Source organism: Saccopteryx leptura, chromosome 2 (assembly GCF_036850995.1).
Source record: "Saccopteryx leptura isolate mSacLep1 chromosome 2, mSacLep1_pri_phased_curated, whole genome shotgun sequence".
In the NCBI taxonomy this organism is placed as follows: domain Eukaryota; kingdom Metazoa; phylum Chordata; class Mammalia; order Chiroptera; family Emballonuridae; genus Saccopteryx; species Saccopteryx leptura.
In genome coordinates, this window is record NC_089504.1 from 325,268,584 (window position 1) to 325,285,376 (window position 16,793).

Below are 16,793 nucleotides of genomic sequence, written 5' to 3' on the forward strand. Positions count from 1 at the left end.
CCTGGCCGGTTGGCTCAGTGGTAGAGCGTCGGCCTGGCGTGCAGGAGTTCCGGGTTCGATTCCCGGCCAGGGCACACAGGAGAAGCGCCCATCTGCTTCTCCACCCCTCTCCCTCTCCTTCCTCTCTGTCTCTCTCTTCCCCTCCCACAGCCGAGGCTCCATTGGAGCAAAGTTGGCCTGGGCACTGAGGATGGCTTCATGGCCTCTGCTTCAGGTGCTAGAATGGCTCTGGTTGCAACAGAGCGACGCCCCAGATGGGCAGAGCATCGCCCCCTGGTGGGAGTGCCGGGTGGATCCCAGTCGTGTGCATGCGGGAGTCTTGTCTGACTGCCTCCCCATTTCCAGCTTCAGAAAAATAGGGAAAAAAAAAGAAAGTATAAAAGTTTTTCTGCCTTTTTTACATTTTTCTCTGCTTTCCAAAATTTCTATATGAATGTTTTATTTATAGGTTAAGCAGATATAACAGACAAATTGATTACTCTTAATTTTTTCCCCCCTTGTTTGAACTTCACATTCTTCAATAGAAAATTGAACTAGGAGCCTGACCAGGTGATGACGCAGTGGATGGAGCATCGAACTGGGATGAGGAAGGACCCAGGTTCGAGACCCCAAGGTCACCAGCTTGAGTGCGGGCTCATCTGGTTTGAGCAAAGCTCACCAGCTTGGACCCAAGGTCACTGGCTCAAGCAATGGGTTACTCGGTCTGCTGAAGGCCCGTGGTCAAGGCACATATGAGAAAGCAATCAATGAACAACTAAGGTGTAGCAATATACAATGAAAAACTAATGATTGATACTTCTCTCTGTCCCTGTCTATCCCTCTCTCTGACTCTCTCTGTCTCTGTAAAAAGAAAATAAAGAAAGAAAGAAAGAAAATTGAAAATTGAATTAGGAAACTTCTTAGAGCTCCCTCTTTTTCTAATAGTCTTATAATGTATGAAAGTTATAACTAATTCCTTATATTTTTTTGTTTTTGTATTTTTGTATTTTTCTGAAGCTAGAAACGGGGAGGCAGTCAGACACTCTCCCGCATGCGCCCTACCGGGATCCACCTGGCATGCCCACCAGGGGGCGATGCTCTGCCCATCCGGGGCTCGCTCTGTTGCGACCAAAGCCACTCTAGCGCCTGAGGCAGAGGCCACAGAGCCATCCCCAGCGCCCGGGCAAACTTTGCTCCAGTGGAGCCTTGGCTGCAGGAGGGAAAGAGAGGCAGAGAGGAAGGAGAGGGGGAGGGGTGGAGAAGCAGATGGGTGCTTCTCCTGTGTGCCCTGGCCGGGAATCGAACCCGGAACTTCCGCACGCCAGGCTGACGCTCTACCACTGAGCCAACCGGCCAGGGCAATTCCTTATGTTTTCTATTAAGGGAAAGCTTTCAGGCAACTAAGAAAAAAAGGAAAAGGGTGTTAATAAGTAATTTGGACTGTTTGAATATTAGTAGAGAATCTGGCAATGGATCCCAAAAGGAAAAGAAAATTTTTGTCATTTAGGGAAATTTTGTTGATAAATAAAACTTATTGTTATTCTACAAATATATATATTTTTAAAATCAGTCTTGCTTCCTGTTTCCATCTAGCTCTATAACCTGTGTGGTCCATAGAAAATATAGTCAATAAAAATCAACATTGTTTACTAAGTTACTATAATTCGTGGTTGGCCATAAGTATCCTTGGTAGAGCTAATAAAGTTAATGTTCAACTGGTTATGAGAAAAGAAACACCACCGTATTTAATATACCTCTTTTCCTACTCTGATTCCAACAACCATGATACAGCATGGGTTTGGGGTTTTTTTAGTTGGTTTTAGGGGTATTCTTTTTTAAAAATGTCAGCTTTAAAAAAATAGCCTTATTTCCCTTTCTGAAAGAAAGGATTTTCCACAGTTCCTCTTTTTAAATGAGTTCTTTTGAAATGGATGGTGATACAAAGTTAAAACCCATAATTGCATGATCAACCCCAATGTTGGTAGTATATAGAAGCATTTGGCAACCTGTGACTCAACCATTCTCTCAGGTAGGGAAAAAGTCACCCCTGAAACTTAACCTAAACTACATGTCCTGAGATGTGTTGGTTTGTAATTTAGGGAGCCCACTATTCCCATTGCTTGTTCAGGAAGGGTAAGGTGAAGGAAATTGACTTAGGCAAAGAGAACCAATTCACCTTTGACAGGGAGGAGTAATAACCAGAGTGAGGAACATGTGTGTGGCCTGTGCCAGAGGAGGCATTCATTGTTGGACTTGTATTCCAGACTCCACCCCGGATGAAAAGATCCCTGTGTAGCAGTCATAGTCCTCAGACTATGCCTCACCTACCATGGTTCTTGATTGCTTAGCAAGTGACAGCCATGTATCAGGGAGGGAAAATTCTTTTTCTGTTGCATCCTATACGCCTACTTCTCTTTCTCCTCCTGATCCCACACCACCTCCAACACGCATCCTTACACACCTACCCCCTTTGCTGTCTCTCTTTTCTTACTGTCTTCTTGCTCCAGAGCCTAGCATGTTGGTTAACAGGACCACAGAGGTTTGGCAGGTATTGGGGGGCTTCTCAACAAAATCTGGCTCCTTTGAACCTATCGTTCTTCATTGCAACCTCAGATAAATAGGCCCCATGAGACAGGAGATAGATTATGTTATACATGGTATTCTGATGATTCTGTGTTATCGTGTTGATATGCAAATTAGTTGTATCCTGTGGGGTTTAACGCTCTGGTGTGTTAGAGTCTTATGATAAGCTTTTCTGTACCTTTCATTTGAATTCAGATTTGGCATCTGTGTTTCAGTAATATCTATTATTTCTTCTAGCCTCTGTAAAGCCTGCAATATATAAGGTCTACCGGAAAGTTCTGTCCGTTTCTATCACAAGTTTCGACATGTAAGCACATGTTTATTTGGAGCATGTGTGCCTCTCTATTTTTATCACTTAATGTATACATACTGACGTAGCAAATTAACTAAAACAAAGTTGATTCACATTAGTCTTATGTGTGAAGCGATAGTGTACCCATGGCTACTGATAAAGTTTATTTATGCCACTGTAATTTTTACGAATTTCAACAAGGAAGAAATGCTACAGAGGCATGTCTGTCGCATCCACCATATTCCCCGGACTTAGCACCCTCCGACTATCACTTGTTTTTGTCCTTACAAAATTTTTTGAAGGGCAAAAAATTCAAAAATGAAGAAGATAGGCCCTGGCCGATTGGCTCAGTGGTAGAGCGTCAGCCTGGTGTGCAGAGGTCCCGGGTTCGATTCCTGGCCAGGGCACACAGGAGAAGCACCCATCTGCTTCTCCACCCCTCCCCCTCTCCTTCCTCTCTGTCTCTCTCTTTCCCTCCCGCAGCGAGGCTCCATTGGAGCAAGGATGGCCCGGGCGCTGGGGATGGCTCCTTGGCCTCTGCCCCAGGCGCTGGAGTAGCTCTGGTCGCAAAAGAGTGACACCCCGGAGGGGCAGAGCATCGCCCCCTGGTGGGCAGAGCGTCACCCCCTGGTGGGCGTGCCAGGTGGATCCCGGTCGGGCGCATGCGGGAGTCTGTCTGACTGTCTCTCCCCATTTCCAGCTTCAGAAAAATACCAAAAAAAAAAAAATGAAGAAGATATCAAACAAGCACTGGTTCAATTTTTCACATCAAAAGATAAAACATTTTTCAAAAGTAGGATATACAGCCCTGGCTGGTTTGGCTCAGTGGTAGAGCGTCGGCCTGGCGTGTGAAAGTCCCAGGTTCAATTCCCGACCAGGGCACACAGGAGAGGCGCCCATCTGCTTCTCCACCCCTCCCCCTCTCCTTCCTCTCTGTCTCTCTCTTCCCCTCCCACAGCTGAGGCTCCATTGGAGCAAAAGATGGCCCGGGCACAGGGGATGGCTCCTTGGCCTCTGCCCCAGGCGCTAGAGTGGCTCTGGTTGCGACAGAGCGACGCCCCAGATGGGCAGAGCATCGCCCCCTGGTGGGCATGCCGGGTGGATCCTGGTCGGGCGCATGCGGGAGTCTTACTGCCTCCCCGTTTCCAGCTTCAGAAAAATACAAAAAAAAAAAAAAAAAAGGATATACAAATTGCCCTCACGTTGGCAAGAAATCATTAATAATAATGGCAATTATATTATTTAATAAAGTTTATTGACGGTAAGAAAAATTTTTATTTTGTTTTATTCCACAAATGGACAGAACTTTCCGGTAGACCTTATACTAATAATGTTCTGTCACACCTGCCTTGAGGGCCAGCTCACATGTAAGCTGTTATAGGTTTTCAAAATTATAAAATAAATAGGCAGTTCCTTGTTTGTTTTTGTCATTTTGGACCATTCAGAAGTTTTTCAAGAAGAGGTATGGTCATCTGACCAGGTGGTTGCGCAGTGGATAGAGCATAGGCCTGGGACACAGAGGACCCAAGTTCAAAACCTTGAGGTTGCCAGCTTGAGCATGGGCTCATCTGACTTTAGGGCAGGCTCACCAGCTTGAGCACAGAGTTGCTGGCTTGAAGTGGGATCATAGACATGACCTCATGGTCTCTGGCTTGAACAAGGGGTGACTGGTTTGGCTGGAGCCCCCCAGTCTAGGCACATATGAGAAAGCAATCAATGAACAACTAAGGTGCTACAACAAAGAATTGGTGCTTTTCATCTCTCTCCCTTCCTGTCTTTCTGTCCCTATATGTCCCTCTTTGTGTCTCTGTCCTGTCTCTTGCTAAAAAAAAAAAAAAAAGAAGAAGAAGAAGAGATACGGTCATATAAATAAAAATTTGATCCAGGATGTTATTGATGTAATGTTTATGAGTAAATGTGCACATACTGTATTTGCTCAAAGACTTTTAGCATGGGTTGTATTTTCTTTTTCTTCATATAAAATAAAATGAGGGTGAATCACCTAGAGCATGATACATATAGCAGATGACCATTTTAAACCCCTCCTTCCTTCCACCTATCCTTTCTCTCTGTCCTTCCTATTTCCTCTACTTACAGGTTGTAGATGAGCATGAGAGTGTGGAACAGAGTCGGCGAGCACAAGCTGAGCCGATCAACCTGGACAGCTGTCTCCGTGCTTTCACCAGCGAGGAGGAGCTAGGGGAAAACGAGATGTACTACTGCTCCAAGTGTAAGACCCACTGCTTGGCAACCAAAAAGCTGGATCTCTGGAGGCTTCCCCCCATCCTGGTATGTTCCAGTCCTACTTTGAGAGAGTGAGAGTCTGGCAAAAAGGGAAGAAGCCATGAACAGATAGTTTTTGTTATTTTTGAAAATAAAATCCTCCCCACAGCAGTGCTTATTAACATGTTGGCTGTGTCAGGTTTTTATGTTGTACACAGAGATGAATTTTTCTACAGATAGTTGCTAGTTCCTGCTCTATAGGAAAGAGCATACAGCCTAAAAGGAAAGAAAAGTCAGACCAGTAACTGCCAATCATCACAGTATGTAAGAAGGGTCACAAGTGGCTCTGGCCAGGTTATTCAGTGGATAAAGCATCATCTCAGAGTGTGGAAGTTGCAGGTTTGATCTCCAGTCCGGGCACATACAAGAAGTAGTCAATGGGCCCTGGCCGGTTGGCTCAGTGGTAGAGCATCGGCCTGGCGTGCAGAAGTCCCGGGTTTGATTCCCGGCCAGGGCACACAGGAGAAGCGCCCATCTGCTTCTCCACCCCTCCCCCTCTCCTTCCTCTCTATCTCTCTCTTCCCTTCCTGCAGCCGAGGCTCCATTGGAGCAAAGATGGCCCGGGCGCTGGGGATGGCTCCTTGGCCTCTGCCCCAGGCGCTAGAGTGGCTCTGGTCACAACAGAGCACGCCCCGGAGGGGCAGAGCATTGCCCCCTGGTGGGCGTGCCGGGTGGATCCCGGTCGGGCGCATGCGGGAGTCTTTCTGACTGTCTCTCCCCGTTTCTAGCTTCAGAAAAATACAAAAAAAAAAAAAAAGAAGAAGAAGAAGTAGTCAATGAGTGCCCAACTGGATGGAGCAACTAGGTGGAACAGCAAGTTGATGCTTCTTTCTTTCTCTCTCTCTTTCTCTCTCTCTCAAATCAATGGAAATTTTTTTTTAAGAAGAGGTCACAAGTAGTACAACCTGGTAAATTGGAACTTTGGAAGAAAATGAAAGCACTCTGGCTCTAAGCAGAGAGGAAGCTTTAGGCTCATCCTCAGTGGACTATAGAAAAGCAACTGAGCCTGGAGCCTCAGCTCCGCTTTGCTTACTCACATGGGCCCCGCACACTGCTGAGCTCAGTGTGTACAGGAGCACACAGGTGCAGTGGGGCTTATGTGTTCTTTTGAATTTGGTTTACTTCTGCCTTCTCCTTTCGTGGATTAGGGAGGTTTATTATTTGTCAGGAGAGTTTGAAGTGGCAAATCTTCCTGTTCACTTAAGAAAGCTTTTTCCTTAAGGGTGGAAATATCATAACGGGCTCATCTGGTTTGAGCAAAAGCTCACCAGCTTGGACCCAAGGTTGCTGACTCAAGCAAGGGGTTACTCAGTCTGCTGAAGGCCCACGGTCAAGGCACATATGACAAAGCAATCAATGGACAACTAAGGTGTCAAAATGCGCAAGGAAAAACTAATGATTGATGCTTCTCATCTCTCCGTTCCTATCTGTTTGTCCCTATCTATCCCTCTCTCTGACTCTGTCTCTGTAAAAAAAAAAAAGAAAGAAAGAAAAGAAAACGAAACCCTGGCCAGATGGCTCTGTGGTAGAGCATTGGCCTGGTGTGTGAATGTCCCAGGTTCAATTCCCGGCCAGGGCACACAGGAGAAGCACTCATCTGCTTCTCCACCCCTTCTCTCGCTTCTCTCTCTCTTTCTCTCTCTCTCTCTCTCTCTTTCTCTCTCCACCACCCCCACCCCTGCAGCCATGGCTCAGTTGGAGTGAGTTGGCCCCAAGTTCTGAGGATGGTTCCATGGCCTTCGCCTCAGGCACTAAGAAGAACTCGGTTGCTGAGCAACACCTCAGATGGGCAGAGCATTGCCCCATAGTGGGTGGGCTTGCTGAGTGGATCACGGTCGGGGCACATGCGAGAGTCTGTCTCTGCCTCCCCTTCTCTCACTGAATTAAAAAAAGAAAGAAAGCCTGACCTGTGGTGGCGCAGTGGATAAAGCGTCGACCTGGAAATGCTGAGGTCGCCGGTTCGAAACCCTGGGCTTGCCTGGTCAAGGCACATATGGGAGTTGATGCTTCCAGCTCCTCCCCACCTTCTCTCTCTGTCTCTCTCTCCTCTCTCCCATTCTGTCTTTCTCCTCTCTAAAATTAATTTAAAAAAAAATTTAAAAAAAAAAAAAGAAAGAAAGAAAACAAGCCAAAAAGTAGGGAGATTCTTATGCTCTTCAGCATTCCCTGGTAGCCATCAGGATATGGTAAGAAAGGAAAGCCCTCTTATCAGAGATTGGGTAAGTTTCATCTAGAAATCATCCTGCCTCTCAAAAAAAAAACCTCCATTTTTCTTCAAAACATTCAGGAGAGTCTTCTATGAGAGTATTTATTAATGAATTTTTATGATACTAGAGAGAGGTAGAAGTCAGTGTGGGTCACAAACCCAGAAAGCAGAGGATTACATGCAAGTATAGGTTCCAAGGATGTTGAAACTTAGAGAGTTTTGGATATTCAGAGGCTATGAAATTAGGGAGATTACCTTTAGCCATATAGCTAAAGGGCGGTGGCACTGCTGATAACTGTGTTTCATAATAAGATATATTCTTTCTAAAAACCTGTTGTATGTTCTTGGACATTCACATGTGTTAGACTTGGGGTTTTTGAGGATTTTTGTGTTTTTTTATTTTTATTTTTATTGATTTTAGGAAGAGAGGAAGGGAGTGAACAGGAGAGACAGGAATATTAGTTCCCTCCTGTACATGCCCTGACCATGGATCAAACCAGCAACCTCTGCTCTTTGGGTCGAGCCATCTGGCCAGGGTTTCGTTTTCTTTTCTTTCTTTTTTTTTTTTACAGAGACAGAGAGAGTCAGAGAGAGGGATAGATAGGGACAAACAGACAGGAACGGAGAGATGAGAAGCATCAATCATTAGTTTTTCCTTGCGCATTTCGACACCTTAGTTGTTCATTGATTGCTTTGTCATATGTGCCTTGACCGTGGGCCTTCAGCAGACTGAGTAACCCCTTGCTTGAGTCAGCAACCTTGGGTCCAAGCTGGTGAGGTTTGTTTTTTGTTTTTTTTTAATCTTTTTTTTCTTTATTCATTTTTAGAGAGGAGAGAGAGGGGGAGAGAGAGAGAGAGACAGAGAGAGAGAAGGGGGGGAGGAGCTGGAAGCATCAACTCCCATATGTGCCTTGACCAGGCAAGCCCAGGGTTTCGAACCGGCAACCTCAGCATTTCCAGGTCGATGCATTATCCACTGCGCCACCACAGGTCAGACCAAGCTGGTGAGCTTTTGCTCTAACCAACTGAGCTATCTGGCCAGGGCAAATTGGGTTTGGGGTGTGTGTGTAAATTTTGTATCTTCGGCCCTGGCCAGTTGGCTCAGTGGTAGAGCGTTGGCCTGGCGTGCAGAAGTCCCGGGTTCGATTCCCAGCCAGGGCACATAGGAGAAGCGCCCATTTGCTTCTCCACCCCCCCCCCTCCTTCCTCTCTGTCTCTCTCTTCCCCTCCCGCAGCCGAGGCTCCATTGGAGCAAAGATGGCCCGGGCGCTGGGGATGGCTCCTTGGCCTCTGCCCCAGGCGCTAGAGTGGCTCTGGTCTCAACAGAGCGATGCCCCAGAGGGGCATCGCATCGCCCCCTGGTGGGCAGAGCATCTCCCCCGTGTCGGGTGGATCCCGGTCGGGCGCATGCGGGAGTCTAACTGTCTCTCCCCGTTTCCAGCTTAAGAAAAAAGAAAAAAGAAAAAAAAAATTTTGTATCTTCAGATCCTTTTAACCCAAGTGTGTTCTACCTTTTCTTCTCCAGATTATTCACCTTAAACGATTTCAATTTGTAAATGGCCGATGGATAAAATCACAGAAAATTGTTAAGTTTCCTCGTGAAAGCTTTGACCCTAGTGCTTTTTTGGTACCAAGAGACCCGGCTCTTTGCCAGCAGAAACCACTCACACCCCTGGGGGATGACCTCTCTGAGACCAGGGTTCTGGCAGGAGAGGTGAAGAAAGTGGAAGCCCAGAACTCAGCTGGGGACGAAGACATGCTCCTGAGCAAGAGCCCGTCCTCACTCAGCACAAACATCGTCAGTAGCCCTAAAGGTGAAGAAGCCCAGTTGTCACCCCGAGGGAGCTTTCCTCGGAGCCCTGTAGACCTCATGTCTCCCTCTCTTCCACTCTAGAACAACAGCTCAATGAGATGAAACAAACTTACCTAGAATCAGACCTATCTAGATTTGAACTGTGTGACTTTTAGCAACAGATACAGCCTCCCTAGATCTGTTTTTTATTTGTAAAATGGAGATAATACTGAGTTCACAGAGGAGAAGTATTTCATATGTCAGGAGTGAAGCATGCCACGTAATGCCTGACATACGGTGAACATGAGTGGTAGTTGTCATTTTGTTCTCTTACGGTGCAGCTTCTTAGTGTGTGGTCTGGGAACTCCTATAGAGTCCAGGAGACCCTTTCTAGAGACCTAGAGGATCAGAACTATTTTCACAAAAATACTAAGACAGTATTGACCTTTTAACTGTCATTCTCTACACTTGTACAGTGAAGTCGGAGCCAGCATGATGTGATGATATGGTCAATGAGATATGTGCCTGTAGTTTTAGATTCCTCAGATTTAATTTCTTATATAGTAAATATTGATATAACACATACAACAAAAGTTCTAGAAGTCATCAACCTAAATGATTTGACCTAAATCACCTTTCTACTATTTTCTAAGTTTCTACATAATAATTTACATTTTAGGTCATTGCTACATTTTCAGGGCTTGGCATTGAGGAAGACAAGAATGTAAATTATTGGCTACATAATAGAAAATAAAAAGTAGCCAGCCAGGACTACTCAGTCTTTACCTTCATGTATACACTTGTGAAGGGAGCCTAAGAGTTAATTAACACTTGGTGGCTGGTTTAACTTGTGGCATTTGGATTTTATGAACCTTTCCTTCTCCCTTTGACAGGTTCACCTTCTTCATCAAGAAAAACTGGAACCAGCTGTCCCTCCAGTAAAAACAGCAGCCCTAACAGCAGCCCACGGACTTTAGGGAGGAACAAAGGGAGGCTCCGGCTACCCCAGATTGGCAGCAAAAATAAACTGTCGAGTAGTAAGGAGAACTTGGATGCCAGTAAAGAAAATGGGGCTGGGCAGGTTTGTGAGCTGGCTGATGCCTTGAGCCGAGGGCACTTGCTGGGTGGCAGCCAGCCTGAGCTGGTCACCCCTCAGGACCATGAAGTAGCTTTGGCCAATGGATTTCTTTATGAACACGAGACATGTGGCAATGGCTACAGCAATGGTCAGCTTGAAAACCACAGTGAAGAAGATAGCACCGATGACCAAAGAGAAGAGATTTATGTTAAGCCTATTTATAATCTATATGCAATTTCGGTGAGTGGTTTGTTGTGTGGTTTTCAGAATGATCAGCATTTTTCAGTGGTTTGTTTGGTTGGTCATCTCTATTCACCCATCATTTTTTTTTTCAGGGCTTCTTTATTTACTAGGCATTGAGCTTGGTGGTAGACAAAGTTAGCAGTACGTATCTTGACCTTTTGGATAAAACCGAAGATGCTCACAGTTATATAGAAGGTAGTCATGTAATCATTATAACTGAGTCACAGGTTCAGGTTGTTCACAATTATGTGTTCCTAAGGAATGTTTGCTTTCTAAAAAACAATTACAGCCTGACCTATGGTGGCACAGTATATAGACCATCAACTTGGAATGTTATAGTCACTGGTTTGAAAGCCTGGGCTTGCCCAGTGGAGGCACAAACAAAAAACAATCAATGAAAAACTAATGTGGGCCCTGGCTGGTTGGCTCAGCGGTAGAGCGTCGGCCTAGCGTGCGGAGGACCCGGGTTCGATTCCGGCCAGGGCACACAGGAGAAGCGCCCATTTGCTTCTCCACCCCTCTGCCGCGCTTTCCTCTCTGTCTCTCTCTTCCCCTCCCGCAGCCGAGGCTCCATTGGAGCAAAGATGGCCCGGGCGCTGGGGATGGCTCTGTGGCCTCTGCCTCAGGCGCTAGAGTGGCTCTGGTCGCAATATGGCGACGCCCAGGATGGGCAGAGCATCGCCCCCTGGTGGGCAGAGCATCGCCCCTGGTGGGCGTGCCGGGTGGATCCCGGTCGGGTGCATGCGGGAGTCTGTCTGACTGTCTCTCCCTGTTTCCAGCTTCAGAAAAATGAAAAAAAAAAAAAAAAAAAAAAAGAGGGAAAAAAAACTAATGTGAAGCAACTACAATCTCTCTCTCTTCCTCTCCCTCCCTCTCTCTCCAATAAATAAAATCTTTTTTTAAATAAATAATAACTACAATGATAAAATATTTAGATTTGGAGCTTTTGAATTTTAAATTTTGCTTTTTGTTTTGTTTTTGGGAAAAGGTAGATGATTCTAAAACTTTCCTTCTTAACTAAGTGATTAGTGTTTTCTTTCAGATACTAGTGCTATCCCCTGGCTAGAGTTCTGTTACCTCCTAATATACCTCCACTTTCTTCTCTTACAGTGCCATTCAGGAATTCTGGGCGGGGGCCATTACGTCACTTATGCCAAAAACCCAAACAGCAAGTGGTATTGTTACAATGACAGCAGCTGTAAGGTAAATATCCCCAATATTTGAATTAAAGAAATGGAAATGTCAACAATTCTGGGGGCGTATTTGTTGAAATAATGGACTTTCTCCTAAAGGGGAATAGATATGTCTGTTAGAAGCAGTATATAGATGCCTCTAGTGTAAAGGAACAGAAATGATGGGCAGAGGAGAAACTGAAAACGTGTAGTAAAGGGAGGAAAAGACTGGTTAGTGAGACAGTTCTTGTTTTTTGAGCTATTGGAATTTGATGTGGGTCTTTGGTCATTTTTTTTAACTTATCTGTAGTCAGAATATTTTCCCTAAAACAAAAACTGAAAATAATGGGGCTTATTTTAGGGGTAGGTGTGAGACAGCCAAAGTATTAAGCTAATTGGAAGCAAATAGTTTTAGTAATTAAAGAGGGTTGGTCTTCCCCTTCCTGGTAAGGATTAAGAGCCAGCAGAGTGATGGCTTTTTTATTAATGGCTTTTCTTGTCCCTTCAGGAACTTCACCCTGATGAGATTGATACCGACTCTGCCTATATTCTTTTCTATGAGCAGCAGGGGATAGACTATACACAATTTCTGCCAAAGATTGATGGCAAAAAGATGGCAGACACAAGCAGCATGGACGAAGACTTTGAGTCTGATTACAAAAAGTACTGTGTGTTACAGTAAAGCTATCACTCTGGCTGCAAGACAGGCTGGTGGTGAGGGAGATGACTCCCTGTAGCTAACATTTGGCAAAAGCATCTCTGAAAGGCAAGCTAAACATAGTTATTTTATCCCGCAAACATGAAGCACAAAGTAAATCCTAATTAAAATGGCAGTTAACATAAGAGGAGTGATAATTTTGTTTGAAAGTGTCTCACACAAGTTCTCTGGGAGAGAACTTTCAGGCAGAGTCCACCATTAGCCTGTAAACAAAAAGATTTGGCACCAGCCACCTGGGACCAAATAAGAACTAAATTGTGCTTGTCCAGTTATGAACAAACATGTAGTGAGTATAGTGTTTACCAATAATCATAACAAAATACTAAGAAGTTCCTTGGAGTCAAAACAAAAAATTATAGTGTTGTCTGGGGACGACATGATATGCTACCTCCTTTTTCCTGAAGTTTTATTCCATTATATTGACAAGATGGGGAAAGCAAGCTCCTGAAGGTGTGCAAAGGGTTCTTATGGCATGGACACAGATGTTTCCAGTTATTTGTTAACTCATTTCCCCACTCTTTATGTCTTTCTTGGTTTTTGTTCTTGTCTTCTGTTCTTGTTTGAGACACAACCCGCTGTGGTGGCAGAGCCATGTGTAGTAGTCGGTCAGTCTGAAAGGGAGAATCTCTTCAGAGCTGTGTGCCTTCTACCCTGGACCTTGGTTGGGAGACCCTATAAAGAAAAAAAGCATCCTGGGAAGTCCAGCTAAAATGGTCCTCCAGATAAAGGCATCTTACTTTGGAGGATACAGTAAGTGTCCTCGAAAATGTTTCTCCCTCAGAAAGAATGTTTTCCACCTCCACTGCTGAGTGTAATAGGGTAGTTGCCAATGTTTGCACCATCCTTTCTAGCACATGTTGCACAAAGAGCTTCTGAGAGGGAAAATGGCATCAAAGCTAAATGGTGTTTCACAGTGAGTGGTTATTTTACTTTGTTTTGCACTTTAAAGAAAGAGACTACATACAAATGAACTTTTTCAAACTTGTTCATATTTGATGGCTATAAGGGCTATAAATTAACCTGAATGGGGTATTTTCCCCCGTCATATGAAGTTTAAAAACAAAACACATCCAAAACATTGATAGTGTGTATTTTTAATGAAATGGGTGGTTTTAGAAGTAAGCTTCTCTTTTGTTTTGTTTAGTTTGGTTTAGTTTAGTTTTGTTTGCATGTCCACTTATTTTTTATTTTGGTGTTTGTCTTTTTAATTTCACAGTAGTGGTCATCAAAAGTTATGTTTCTTTACTCACTTTATTTTTCTTCTGATAATTCAAGACTGGAACAAAAATATAAATGTTATTTATTTCAGGCAGGATTTTTTTTTCTTATGTTGTTTTAAAATATATATTCAAAGTAAATATATTACTTTTTGTTCAGTGTTTTTGTATTCATCTGGACTCTGGAAGTTGGTTCTCATTAATTGTCAGATCCTATTACCTTTCCTTCCTTATAGACAATAGGTACCAATGTAATTAAGCATTTGTGTTCTGATATCTGAGGCCAGTTACTATCCAGTTCTTCTTATAGCACTTGAAAAGGTTGTCTTAAATGGCTTCCTAGGTTGAAACCCTATTCAGAACACTATAATTGCAAGTAGGAAGGAATGGCCTAAATAGTATAATGTGATGAAGTCAGACAAATGCACACTTTACAGTTTCATGATTTTCAATATATAAAATCTGTCCATTCCTACCTGGACAAGTCCCATGAAAAAATGGAAGATTTCAAGTCATTTCTTTACAGATGTCTTATTTAAACAGGTAGCACAATCTACTAATATTATTTGATCTATGTTTGTTATATTGGTTGTAATTAATTTTTTTTCATGACTAGCAGAAAATTTATTAAGTTAACTATTTACTACGTTCACCTTGTAAATTATTGTATAAACTTGTTGACAATGCACTGACTTTAGAAAGATGTTAATGTACATAAATAGAGTGTAAATAAAATAGTGTTGATGTACTGAAATATGAACTGTATAAAAAAGTATTGGTAATTATATATGGAGTGTACCTGTTTATCTGTAACTATTATCCAAACAAATTAAACACTGTGGATGCATCTATGTGCTGTTATTCCTCTATACAAGTAAACACTGAAAAGGTCAAATTATTTAGCCTTTCCCTCTGTGATCCTGTTTTAATTCCATAAATTGAATAATACCTAGTCAAAGTATTGTTCGAAACTGTTGGAGATAGAACAGGATACCTGCACTGACCAGGTAAATTGGCTTAAACATGGCTCACATCCCTGTTAGGAAGTTAATATTTGAAAGGCATTGAAGGGGACAGGGGAAAGGGCAGAGAGCAGGTGGCAAACTGAGAATTAATGAGGAGGTCTTACAGTAGTTTCATGCAGATTAGGAGATAAGGTGAAAAAGAGTTAAGACCTCTCATTTCTAGGGAGTGCTGAGAAACTAGGATGTCCCTGGTTGTCTCTCTGGGAGGTCTCCAAAGAAGCAGGCAGCAACATTGAGGAGGGTCAGACATTGAGAGCTCTGAGTCCTTCACCCTCAGCCTCTGTTTGCTTACCTTTAAAATTAGAATGCCTACCTGTCAGGCTTATCTTAACTGAAATATATAAATGCATGGCAGTTTCATGGGAAGTGCTCAATGCATGTGAAATTCTATTCCAATGAGATTCAATCCTCTTTTGCAAAGAGGTGGGGTTTTTTTTAATTCCCTTGTTATACTGATGCTTAAAGAATTTAATAGTTCTCTGCTGACGTTCTCCAAAGACAGGAATACACATTAAAAATGTGTAGACTGAAACACATTGAATCAGCAGCAATTGTAGCTTATTTAAGGAAACAAACAGAAAAAGGATCCAAAAAGTCATCAGGAAGTACATCTTCTAAAGTACAGCCTGTGTTTCTGGCTTTTTAAAAGGCAACCTTGCCTGACCAGGCGGTGGCGCAGTGGATAGAGCGTCAGACTGGGACAGGGAGGACCCAGGTTCAAAACCCTGAGGTCACTGGCTTGAGTGGGGGCTGACCAGCTTTAATGGGGGATCGCATAGACATGACCCCATGGTCACTGGCTCAAACCCAAAGGTCTCTGGCTTGAGCAAGGGTTCACTCACTCTGCTGTAACACCCCAATCAAAGCACATATTAGAAAGCAATCAATGAACAACTAAATTGCCACAATGAAGAATTGATGCTTCCCATCTCCCTTCCTGTCTGTCTGTCCCTATCTGTCCCTCTCTCTGACTCTCTGTCTCTGTCAAAAGAAAAAAAGAGGCCCTGGCCGGTTGGCTCAGCGGTAGAGCGTCGGCCTAGCGTGCGGAGGACCCGGGTTCGATTCCCGGCCAGGGCACACAGGAGAAGCGCCCATTTGCTTCTCCACCCCTCCGCCACACTTTCCTCTCTGTCTCTCTCTTCCCCTCCCGCAGCCAAGGCTCCATTGGAGCAAAGATGGCCCGGGCGCTGGGGATGGCTCTGTGGCCTCTGCCTCAGGCGCTAGAGTGGCTCTGGTCGCAACATGGCGACGCCCAGGATGGGCAGAGCATCGCCCCCTGGTGGGCAGAGCTTCGCCCCTGGTGGGCGTGCCGGGTGGATCCCGGTCGGGCGCATGCGGGAGTCTGTCTGACTGTCTCTCCCCGTTTCCAGCTTCAGAAAAAAAAGAAAAAAAAAAAAAAAGAAAAGCAACCTTAGGCCCTGGCAGGTCTGTTCAGTGGTAGAGTGTTGACCCAGTGTCCCTGGTTCAATTTCTGGTCAGGGCACAGAGGAGATGTGACCATCTGCTTCTTCCCCCTACTTCTCTCTCTTTCTCTCTTCCCCCCCCCCTTCTGCAGCCATGGCCCAATTGATTTGGTCACTAAGGATGGCTCCATGGAACCTCCACCCCAGGCACTAAAAATAGCTTGGTTAAGGACATGGCCCCAGATGGGAGTTGCCAAATGGATCCCTGTTGGGTCATATGTGGGAGTCTGTATCTCAATCTCCCCTACTCACTAAGAAAATGGGGGGGCCAGCTTATGGAGATGGGTAAGCATTTTGTTTCTTGTTTCTGACTGGCCCTGTAAATTGAGAGAGGTCTTCAGTCTCCCAACCTTGCAGGCTAAGGATGGCAGTTCTACATGGAATCTCCACCACTTGGTGGCATTGTTCACTGTGGCTTCCTTAATGGCAGATCCCATTGAATTGGAGCAAGTAAATGAATTGCCACATTTCTCCCACTATTTTAAAGATGAAATAGAATTTTCCTAGGCCAGAGCCAGAATATGTAGCTTAAGAAACAAAGATCCCAGTTTTCCTTGATGATGTACCAGGAGGTTCCTTAGTATTAAAATCACAAAGTCAAAAATGCACATACTTTTATGACCAGAGACCCATACAAGACAATGATTAAAAGGCTCTCTTTAGATTTAGCCAACTTCCTGAACAATGGAAAGCAAGATATTAAATAAGAGTGCAAGAGCTGCAAACTCAGAGGTTTGTAGGG

General features: G+C 44.3%; 1 protein-coding gene across 4 annotated transcripts in view; it reads left to right on the forward strand.

Moving 5' to 3' along the window:
- USP32 (ubiquitin specific peptidase 32) overlaps window positions 1-14,410 on the forward strand; it is a 178,963-nt gene extending 164,553 nt beyond the window's left edge. For all 4 annotated transcript variants that reach the window (XM_066363173.1, XM_066363174.1, XM_066363175.1 and 1 more), the window contains 5 exons: window positions 4,952-5,143; window positions 8,869-9,157; window positions 10,029-10,453; window positions 11,567-11,659; window positions 12,137-14,410. In XM_066363173.1, the coding sequence (XP_066219270.1) occupies window positions 4,952-5,143; window positions 8,869-9,157; window positions 10,029-10,453; window positions 11,567-11,659; window positions 12,137-12,310 (1,173 nt within the window). In that variant the 3' untranslated portion in view covers window positions 12,311-14,410. The remainder of the gene's footprint in view (window positions 1-4,951; window positions 5,144-8,868; window positions 9,158-10,028; window positions 10,454-11,566; window positions 11,660-12,136) is intronic.
- Window positions 14,411-16,793: the final 2,383 nt, after the last annotated feature.